At 39.4% G+C, this 11617-nt stretch overlaps 1 protein-coding gene across 3 annotated transcripts in view; it reads right to left on the bottom strand.

Annotated features, from left to right (window-relative positions):
* Nucleotides 1-1127: 1127 nt before the first annotated feature.
* LRIG3 (leucine rich repeats and immunoglobulin like domains 3) overlaps nt 1128-11617 on the bottom strand; it is a 52912-nt gene continuing 42422 nt past the window's right edge. For 2 of the 3 annotated variants that reach the window (XM_058742183.1, XM_058742185.1), the window contains 6 exons: nt 10725-11006; nt 9307-9759; nt 8384-8542; nt 6435-6578; nt 6066-6341; nt 1128-4838 (listed from right to left, as the gene is read on the bottom strand). In XM_058742183.1, the coding sequence (XP_058598166.1) occupies nt 4594-4838; nt 6066-6341; nt 6435-6578; nt 8384-8542; nt 9307-9759; nt 10725-11006 (1559 nt within the window). In that variant the 3' untranslated portion in view covers nt 1128-4593. The remainder of the gene's footprint in view (nt 4839-6065; nt 6342-6434; nt 6579-8383; nt 8543-9306; nt 9760-10724; nt 11007-11617) is intronic. The other variant, XM_058742184.1, reaches the window with a different exon arrangement.

Genomic DNA, 11617 nt, shown 5'->3' with positions numbered 1-11617 from the left:
GGCTTTGTAACTAACAGCTTCCTGTGTTACTCTCATGACAGTTCATATGAAGTTCTATGGGAAAACATTGCTACGTGTGGGGCAAAAAGAAAAAGCCTGCTTTTCAAGGAGCCTCTGGATTCTAACAGAAGAAAAATAAACATCTCAGGACAATAATTTTTTCGTATGTCTAGGAGTTTCTTTGGGGAAAAATATGAGTATTTAAAATATTTAATATTTAATAGCCCAAGCATCTAAGATAGCACCTACGAGTACTCAAAAAAAAAGTTTGCAAAAAAAATGAGAAAATACACACAAGGACAAGAGTGTTGTTGCCAAATTTCAACTTTAGGCTGTACATGTGTCAATATAAACCACAGAGGTGCATAGGGGCTGGTCAGGGGTACTGTACTGTTCTCTGAAAAGCTGGGAGTAGGGGGTTGCAAAGCGGGTACGGTTTGAAGGGTGGGCTGGATCTATGAGTGAAAGATTTACACCATAAATGGGATTTAAAGCTTAGCCATCAATGGTTTTTAAACAGGAAAGTGACTGATTCAGATCTAGTTTAGAAAACTAATTTTGTGAAACAATGAATCAGGTAGGAGAGAGACAAAGGACAAAAGACAGATGAGGGTCTGAACGTGGCAGTGGCAATGGGCTAAGAGGGAAGGCATAAACCATCTTGAGGACATTCAGGTGCAAAATCAATAGGAGTGGTGATTACTGATGATTAAACATGGAAAGGAGTACCAGAAATGAAATTGTTCTGGGATGCAGGTGGGAAACCTGGATAATCAACTTGTTCTAGGACACGCTGAGTGAAGTGCATTTAACACTTGTAGATAGTTCCATTAAAATTACAAAGTTAGTTAAAAAATAGCTACAGGGGCCAAAGCTATTTAATGCAAGGTATTATAAGTATTTATGAACCTGCTTCCTGTCCCTCTAATTAGGACAAGGATCATTTTACTCATTTCTCTATCACTGATTCAAAATATACATACAACTAAGTATATAAGAAATGTCTGACAGCTGAGAGTGTGTTATCAAATTTCCACTCTGAGCTGTAGATAGATCAAAACAAAACCATACGCAGAAATATCACAGTAACTACCAAAACAATGACAATCTCATGAAGGCATTAGGTGTTATGTTTAAACAGGATTAAAAAAAAAGTTTACTTGTTAAAAGCTAAAATCAACCATAAAACCCAACAGAGATACATGAAAATTATAGAAATCCGAGAGTGAAATTGTAACAATTGTGGATTGCTTTGCCTTATTAAGATGTATTCTTAAAAATTCTTTAAAACATGTAATTCTAATAAAAGGCTACATGCAAATACTGATTATAATTTCTTATGCTCATGGGTATCAATCAACATATGGGAGGACACAGAATTCGGACCCTAGACACTAAAACTGGTAGAAATGATAATTATCTTGAAATTTTTACAATAGAGAGATTTGGGGAAACTGTATACATTTCAATCTATAATATAGATTTTCATGTTTTTTAATCTCAGTAATACATCTCAAGTTAAATCAAACATCTTTATTAAAAGACACCAATTATCAGATTTCTCAAAAAAAACAAAAACAAAAACAAACCAAATGGTCCCAAATATTGGGATCAATATTTCTCTGTTAAAAGACTCTTTTTATACATTAGTTTAAAAAGTGCCTCATGGAAAAGGTAAGTTCTGGTAACTGGATATTTCTCAAATATTGAAATAATTCCAATTCATGAAGAAACCGTACCCCTCTTTGAAGACTCTAATAGTTTTTTTGGCAGGACGCTGAGCTATTCAATGTGTTCATGGAATGCCGTCTTAAAAAATAGTGAGTTCTAAATTATCCTATTACACAAGTCCAACCACTGCAGATTCCGAGAGTGGGAGGCACATAGCAGGCTCTCTGTGGTGACATTTGGTTCTCCTTCTTGAAAAATACCCCTGTAGCACATCTATTGTAATGTTGGTTATAACTTACTTCCTATCACATTAAATCAAAAGGACTAACACCCTTCAGGTGTGTACAAATAGCAATTCACTTTCCTTTTTGACATCAAGTTTTTAAAAATAGTACCACTGGCTTTATTCTGAGAAGTAATTTCTGGCTTCTGTTAAGAGGACTGTGAAAGTGAGTTGTAAACGTTCCACAGACTAGACATTACGAAATATTGCTGGGGCACCTGGGTGGCTGTTGGGTAAGTGTCCGACTTTGGCTCAGGTCATGATCTCACGGTTCCTGGGTTCGAGCCCTGAGTCGGGCTCTGTGGTGACAGCTCAGGGCCTGGAGCCTGCTTCGGATTCTGTGTCTCCCTCTCTCTCTGCTCCTCCCCTGCTCATACTCGGTCTCTCACAAAAATAAACATTAAAAATTTTTTTTTAATGTTGCCTGCCACAGTTATATAACCTTTATCTCCGAATATCTTAAAAAACAGGTTGAGATTACACACAGTAACGATGTTATCATTAGCACTGGTAATGAAGAAAACACTATGAAAGTGGCGTGAACATCTATTAAGACATGTTGTATGTGAATTAGTCTTTATCAGAAAGCACAGAAAAGATTAAATTGAAAAATTTTAGGCATTATTTTTCATAAACTAAATGATTTGGTATTTATCTTTTTCTGAAGTCTGTATTATTCTAGGATATATTAATACTTACTAGATTCATTTTGTGATTATATACGTTCTTTTCCTGCAAATGTCAAAGAGAAATTGAGCTCCTGTTTTTCCACACAGCTAAAATTATCTGTAATCCATATATACACACAGAGTAAAAGGGAAAAATCATATTAAAGTAGAGTGAATATAATTTTTGAATTTCAAGTGTTAATGATTTAAACCTTTGTGGCTAAGTCCGGAAAAATGAAATCCGTTAAAAGAAGTTCTTAATCATTGAATAGGCCCCCATCAATGCTTGCAACACATCTGGCAATAATGAAGACAAGTTAATAAGATTTTGAAAGTCTGGCAATATGATAAAGCCAAAGCATACAAAATCACTTCTCTGCACATAGTCACTGGTGTTCCAAGGAAGGATCAACTTCCTGTCCTAGACTCTGGTGTCTACATTAAAGGAAGAAAATCTTACTACAGTCTGGGGTCGTTTCTGGCTCACAGACAGCAAAACTGGACACTCCCTAAGCAGGAAAACGTCACCCCCCCAACATATCCTCCGAGAAGAATCTGCTTTTCTAACAACTGCTTTCACTTTAGTTCAAAGGACTGACAATGGCATAAATTCACACCTTCATCAGGTTGGATTTTAAAGCTTAATGTGCTATGCATTAACTCTTCCCATATATATTTAACTATTCTTGGGCAAGAGGATTGGTCTTTAAACTATAGACGTAAACAAGAATTGCCTTTAAAAAATCCAATTTCATCACCTGAATTAGTAGACTTAAGTTTACTTCAAGTAATTGAAATAATGTCAATTTTAAAGATGACTATATTCATGTTTTGTGTGTATATACGCACCATGTAATGACATTTTCACTTAAATACTATTTAAAACAAATATTTTAAATAGTTTAAGTAACAGATTTGATACTCAGTTTTTACCAAAAGCAGGATAACCAAATTAGGAAAATATTTTAATTCTTTAGACTAGCTTAAAAGTACCTTTTTTATAAGAACTGCTCATCCAACACAAAATCAGTAAAAAATAGCCAAGATTTCTATCAGCATCCCACTATAACCTGGAACAGTAAATGAAAATCACCTCTGTTATAGCCACTTTAACTACAGAAATGTGCAGTAAACCATGCTCTTGTTATAATTAAAGGGATGGTAAATGTGAAACTATTTGGAAAAGCACAAGGCATCAGGCCACGTAAGGCATTATTATAATTAAAGAAACATGGCTTGAGCAGTGATTTAAGCAATAGTGGTTGCACTACATTATACCAGACTATACCAACAAATGTTTGTTTGTAAAGTTAGAAATAAATTAATACACCTCGAATCTTTGTAGCTCTTTTTCGTTTACAATGTGCTTTTATATACACTAATCTGATTTGAGTTTGCATTACCTCAACTCTGTGTGATAGGCAGAATGGTCAGTTTTTGCTCATATTTTAATGTGCTAAGTAGAATTTCCTTCAATTTGGACGTGATAATATGAAATTATTAAGCCTAAAATGTGTTGAGAACAACAAAAACTGTAATTGTATAGATGGGGCTTAGGATCAAAAGGACACATTTTATTAAATGCAATGTGCAAAATAAAATGAAGTGACCTCTATTCAAAAAAGGTACAAGACAGGTATTAATTAAAATGTTTTAGTACTCATTTTCAATAAAAAGAAATCTGGCATTATAAAAATACATAAAATAGTCATGGATTCATACCATTAATTTACATTAAGATTTTTTTTTTCACATAAAACAAAGTTAAAATAGTTTAAAAAGGTATCCTTATATGAAAGTTACTCCCAGTATAAAATTTTTTATAACTTTTTGTAATTTTGGTCCATCTGTATAAATAAGACATTTTATCCTTTTAAAATTCATAACTCCATTTAAAGACATAGGATTCTCTCTCTTTTAAATAAAAGTCTGCTTGAGGTAGTATGTTAGGGCTCTTTGCTCCTACTCAGTCTAGGTGTCCAAGTCATAAGACTGAAAATTTGGAGTCCTATGGTTTTCTAAGGTCTGTTGATAGGTACACGTGTGATTTTCTTGCTGAAAATCTGTCCTTTCTTTCCCATATTCCTCTGACTCAGAGTCCAAGTCTGGGGAAGAACGAGCTTTTAGGTGAAATGCTCTTGGCTGACAATCTGATGGCTGTCCAAAGCTTGAAAAAGCATCCAGGTGAGCTCTCTTCAGAGGCTTTCCAAATGTTCCTGAAAGAAAACAAAAAACAAACAAAACAAAACAAAAAAGACCCCTTAACATATGGGTCCTTTGGCTAGTATGGATATTAAAACACATTTTAAATGAAGGAGCATCTTACCCCGTGAGCACAAATAAGTGTTTTGTACAAGTCACTTATGGTTTCAGGTATATGTGCATCTGTGTTATGGAGAGAGAACTTACAGAACGGAGCTGAGGAATGAACACATATGTCAAATCATTGCATTTCATAACCTACAGTAATATTAATCACTGTGCAATGAAGTTCCCCAATATAAGTTCTTCCAAATCCTAGCTTTGTTACTGAAGGGTCCACAATTTTCCATGAAGGAGATATGGATTGTTGGTTACAAGTAAATTGTGCCTAGATACAGAAACTTTCTCTCAAAATCATCCTTATGTCTTGCCCTTTCTTCTTCACTAACAAAATATTATTTGACTCAAATTCTTGTCGCAATCATATACAAGATATTTTCATTGTTAAAAGAAGGAATATAAGTAGTTACACTGTGACAAAACAAAATTTCTTAAAAGCTGGTAAACGGTTTTAAAATTCCATTTTTTAAAAACAAGATAATTTGTGGTTCATTTTCCCATATCCTCACTCAGTGAAAAGATGGCCTCAGTTCTATCCGTTGCTTGTCTGAAGCACTAGACCAAAAAACTCACAAATGAGTCTTGGCACTAGCCAGTGTCTACCACCACCAACTTGGGCTTTAAGGCTCTGACGGGCTCCTCCACCAAAGCAGTCCGGCTTGGCAGACGGGCAGATGTTGCCAAGCAGGACGCTGTCCACCCTCCGACCGTGGTCCAAGTGTGAGCACCACCAGACAGCCCAAACCACAATCATGCAGCGCACACAACTCCACCCCAAAAGCTGCCGTAGCCCAAAACCACTTTTTCCACATGGCTGACAAATGGAGCTCCTAAGTCACTCCCCAAATTCTTGTCTTCTAGATGATGCCACACACAGTGTTAACCAGAAAGCTCCTAGGGCTTACTTACGGATTACATATATAATCAAGGAAAATCCCCCGTGGCTGACTCCGCCTTTAGAAACACGTGTACTAACTCACAGGATGTCATGACACCATTTCAACAACAACAACGACAAAACACTCTTCACAAGTTTGGCATCTGAGGCGCTCACTGCTCTCCCACATACAACATGGAATGTGAGTCCTGAGTTAAGGGGTCTACTAAGTTAATAAACTCACCCATGAAAGAATTACTTGAAGCAACTGATGCTGGCTCTGGACTTAGACTGAAATCTAAAGAGGACTTGTTTAGACACAAACTTTTCATTCCGGGTCCTTCATTCTGAGAGTAAGTGGAGTTGATTAATTTCCTCACATGTGAAGGCCATCCTACATCACTGCCATTCTGTTCACAGGATTCTTCTGAAGGATAAGGACATGGGTAGCACTCCTTTTTCTTTATGTGACTGGGCTCACAGTGGTCCATTAAAGCTGTTCTCAGGTCAGGGCCACAGCCTTTCGAATTTGGGGACATTATCAGAAAGAGCCAGAGTTAGTGCTTCTGAAAATCTCTCCAGGAAACAGAACTCAGATAAGAAAACCACATACCTGTATGATAGGCTTCAAAAGGATCGGAGCCACATACATTCCCCTTCAAATACACAGGGCCTGAGGATCCCAAAAAGGGACAAAGGAATGGATCCGTGGAAACTTCCACATCGGCTTCACTGCTATTGTCGATATTGCACGTTCCTTTAAAACAGACATCTCGGTCACCAAATGAATTTGATTCAAGTATCCTTCAACACTGTCTCCACTTTTGGTATTTTTCCATTATTTAGAGATAAAAATTTTGGATAGAATGACATATAAAAGAAATAAATTGCAGAAATTTATAGCAGGAAACTTACTGAGGCCTATGGATTAGTAACTAACTAAATCTGTGCCATCTTACAGAAAGAGTCACTTGATTAACCATCATACGGACGTGTTCACCTGGGTGAGCCTCCCTGCCTGGCTTACGAGAGAAACTGATCCGTGTATCTGCGTACAGCACCTAAAGCAGCCATGGTCTGAAACACATGATGGCATCAGCACTGCCCCCTTCCTCCATAATGTCATAGGTGAGCAGGATGAGGAAGGGGCCTTCAGCAAATGATCTCTGAATACCCAGCTCAAAGATGAGCTCGGCCAAAAAAAAAAAAAAATCCCTACTGTGAGTATCTGAGCCAAAAAACCCAGAAATGATATGCCAGTTAGCAGTGGCCACAGTAGAAGGAGGACAAGAGATGTGGTGCAGGTGAGAGATGCCATGATAGGCCATGTGCCTGAGAAGTAGGAACCGGGCAGTCTTCGAGAGAAGAGACTGTGCAGAATGTGATCAGTGATACTGGTGGCCTCTGGAGCTGCTGACAGCACCAATCTCCAGCCCCAGCGCCCACGTGACACAGCATTATTGCGTTCCAGTTCTGTTGCTTTAAACTTTCATAAATGTCTCCGGTAAACCCTGCTACATTTGAACAAGCTTGGGCTTCTGCCCTTTGCAACCAAATGAGCCCAACCAGAACACCCACTTGGGTGTGCAAATCTTCTATCTCTAGACCGCTGCCTTGCCAAGCACTTTGTGATTATTTGTTGAAATTTTTGTCTCATCACTGACTACACTATGAGACTGAAAACAAGTATCTTCCCTCTTGACTACAGAGCCCACCATAGAGCAGATATTCAATAAATGCTTGTGGGACAAGATGGTAAAATGTTTGAAAAGAATGTCAATAGCTTTCACTTTTTGAGCCCTTTAGTATGTGCCAAGCACTATGCAGTTTTCCAGTATCATTTTAATTTCACAACAACCTAATAAGTACTATAGAAATGCCCAAGGATACACAGGGAGTAAGTGTCAGAAGTGGGTCTTGAACCAAGCCTGCGTGCTTGTCTTATGCTGCCTCCATGGTTATTCTTAAAACCACACAGTTCTTTTTTTAATGCTTATTTTTGAAAGAAAGACAGAATGTGAGTGGGGAAGGGGCAGAGAGAGAGGAGACACAGAATCCAAAGCAGGTTCCAAGCTCTGAGCTGTCACCACAGAACCCAATGCAGGGCTCGAACCCAGGAACTGTGAGATCATGACCTGAGCTGAAGTTGGAAGCCGAAGTTGGAAGCCGATTGAGCCACCCAGGTGCCCCAAAACCATACAGTTCTTAAAGAGTCAGAATTTGATTCCTCTCATTTGACTTTTAAGACCATACATGAAACCAGTTAATGTCATTTAAAAAAGGAGAACGTTCGGGGCCAAAGAGCATTTACGGTGTAAAGAAAATACTGTGTTGCATGGGGAAATTAAACTTTAGTTCTTCCATTGGTCTTCTATTATTATCAGAAACAAAGATTTTTCCAGTATTTAAGAGAACAGCATAAAAGTATTTAGTTTCAAGCTTTGCTAGTGATGCTAGGCCAGTTCCTGAATATATGAGTGTATTGATTTCTTGAACTGTACTTCAGCCTTCCATCAAATTATTTCAAAACAACTACAGCCCGTGTTCATTTTAAACACTTACCGTTACTGTCGTGTTGTGGTAAGAAAAATCCGCCTCCTGAAGAAGTGACGAACTGGTGGTGGCTTCCACTTTCTGAGGAGATGTACCCATCCTGCCTGTCGGCTAAGGTTCCCTGAGATGACAAATAACTAGGGATATCTGCTGGCAAGTTGGTCTCATCTACAATCCAACAACAGCACTCTGTTAACCCAGGATGACCGTACATATCCCACAGGCTTCCTTGATGAACAGTAAATACTGTTTGGGTTTCTGTACAAATCAAGTAAACCTCCTCCTGAAAACCCATCTTGATTGTATAGTATTTAGGTAAGGAAGATTAGGGCTTTCTGTCTGCTGCTTGGCAAGCACAAGCCCATTTTCTACTGATCTTCTACAGAATACCCCTCCCAAATTTCAAAAAATAAAGGCTTAGGAATTTTCATGGGATGTATCTAAGCTCTTGAATTAAGCTTGATTTCTGCCATTTTTCCAACTTAATATGTACCAGCAGAGGAGTCTGCACGTTATTAGTCAAGTGACAGCCCCCTCCCACTAATAACAGGATCCTCCCCAGATGGCTGCACGCACATGACAAGACAAAGAACTATGTCAGTGTGTAAAGCTCACAGCTGAAGGGCTGCTCCTGTTCTCCATCACCACCGTGTGAAAAGAGTGAGTCTGTTTTACTCTGTGATTTGGGCTGTATCTCACAGCCAACAGGATATTCTGATGAGGTTTTAACAAAAAGGATTAATCTTTAAACGTCAGCTTTCTTTGGGGCTGAGGTGTTATTTTTAGCTAACCGTATTTCTGCAGCTTGCAACAAGTGAGTCACCCCTCTGCCATGGCCTCAGGATGTGAGACACACATTCTAGACGAAAATTACCATGGGACCACAAACACACATGACGACGGCCCCCTGTGCCAAGCTTCTGTTTACACACCTGTGTTGGTAATGCTGCAATCTTCGTTCCTCCGCCTTGTGTGGTATATGATGACCACCCACACGAGCGACGTGCCCACCACACAGCAAACCACTGCTATGATCACGACGCCCACGGTGGCCCATCCGTCGTCGTCTAACGACGAAGCGGTCATCTGAGGGGAGTCGCAGGTGGGAGTGGGGATCACACTGAGGCGCACGTTGCCTCTCTCAGTGCCAAGGGTATTTGACATTTCACATGTGTACTTCCCAGCATCGCTGACATCAGAGTCCACAATGATCAGCAGCTGATTGCCTGCTGCAAAAAAGTGCCTTTCGGTGACCACCAAGGGGCTGTCATCCTTGGTCCAGTTCAGTCTGGGAGGAGGGCTACCTCCAGCAATGCACTGCAGGACGGCCGTTTCTCCCTTGGTTACAGTTCGGTCCAACAGGGGCCGCAGAAAGGATGGTGTCTCTGAAATGACAAGTTATGCTTTTAATCTAAATGAAATTAGGTTCTGCATATCATAAGACCCACTAGTTCAATTTACTAAAACTGGCACCTAACAATGTATTCTTCCACGTCTTAATGTGTACACTTCTTTAAGAGCCTAAATGTGTATACAACATTTGGGATTTCATTTCATTATTTGGCTGTCATTTATTGTGACACCTGTTAAGGATAATATTTACTATTTTTCAAATCTCAGCCTCTCTCACTCTTGGCAAGATTGGGAATTGTGGAAGAGGGGCAATGTGAAACATTTTAGACATTTCTTAGAAACAGAAGATATATAAAAATAATTTTAAGCAGGGGGATGTGTTGATGGAAGAAAGATTTCAGAATGTTTAAATGTTTTAAAGGGAAACTTTCTAGTGCTAGATGTCCAAACCTATATTTAAATTATGAAAGTATTTTTATTTTCTGGTATTCATAGGTTACTTTGCTCAACTCTTTCAAAGATATGCAGATGATTAACATATTCAAATGCTTAAAAAGCTCCCGCTTAGGCAAAAGGTAAAAGAGAAACTCCTGATTTCCAGAATGGCAGGGCAGGCATTGGCAGGTCCTTCCCAATCTGCTCACATGTTTTTTTTTTCCTTACATAGTTTTTATAGTGTTAGGATTATTGGTAGAGACTGGGCAATGGGAAGAGGAGGGCAGAGGAAAAGGTGACTCCAAAAAGGGGAAGCTTCAAAGCATTTACTTTTCCCCTGCCCTCGGAACAGAAGAAGCAGATTCATCTCACTGGCCTCAGGCTAGAAGATGTAACGCACTCCCCACATCGAGCTCCCAAGAAGCCATCTGCCCTCTCTAAGGGAAGGCAGTGTCTTATGGATTACCTCTCACCCTCACAACTTGGGACACTTAGGGCCTCTGGGGGAGCTAGTTATCTTTAAGATTAACTTACATCACGGAACCTGACAACAGCCACTTACCTAGGACAGTCAGAGTCGCATTTGCAGAAATGCTTCCTGCACTGTTCTGAGCTGTGCAGCTATAAACCCCGATGTCCTCTATCTTCACATCCACAATAAAGAACACATCGTCCTCAGGCATAACATGCATGCGTCTCTCCCTCGCAGCAGGGAAGTCTGTGCCCCCGTCCTTCTGCCAGGCTATCTGTGGGGCTGGATGCCCCAGGGCGGCACACTCCAGACGCGCCATTGCCCCAGCTCGGATGGTAAGGTCCATGGGGGTCTTGGTGAAGGAAGGAAGCACTGAAATCAGATAAAGAATATGGGCATCAGTGCTATGGAGTTTTAGCGGTTCATTTCCATCCTGGTTTTTTTTTTTTAAGTACATACCTACCAATGCCCCTGACATAGTTAAGGCTGGTGTTATTTCTGATTGCGAGATAAGGAATGTAAAGCTGAGACGAAGAGATGCCCTCAAGGTTACACAGACACAGAAATGATGAAGTCAGGCTGAAACAACACAGGTCACCTGATGTTCAGAATGAAGGTCTTTCTGCTATTTTCAAGATACTTCTCAGTTCCCTCAGTAATCATCTGTGAGATCTTGGGCAAATCAATTAATCTCTTTGTACGCTGACCACTCTCTCCTGGCTCCAACATTCTATGACTTTAGATATGTGTTTTGTCCTACAATTTTAAACTCAAAATTGTTGTATGTGTCAGGCCTCAGCAACCATTTGTAGAATGGATACATTAATGTATCATACAAGAAAATCTCCTACCACGGAAAGTACAAATGATTAAAGATAAAGTGGTAAGACTCCAGTCATAAAAATGTATACCAGCCACACAAAGTAATTACATATTTTTACTAACACTAGCTAATACTTACTGCCTTCAGTGAGCATTCACTG

Source organism: Neofelis nebulosa, chromosome 8 (assembly GCF_028018385.1).
Source record: "Neofelis nebulosa isolate mNeoNeb1 chromosome 8, mNeoNeb1.pri, whole genome shotgun sequence".
NCBI classification, from domain to species: domain Eukaryota; kingdom Metazoa; phylum Chordata; class Mammalia; order Carnivora; family Felidae; genus Neofelis; species Neofelis nebulosa.
The sequence above is the reverse complement of the archived record's forward strand: the minus strand, read 5'-3'. Positions and strand labels throughout refer to the sequence as shown.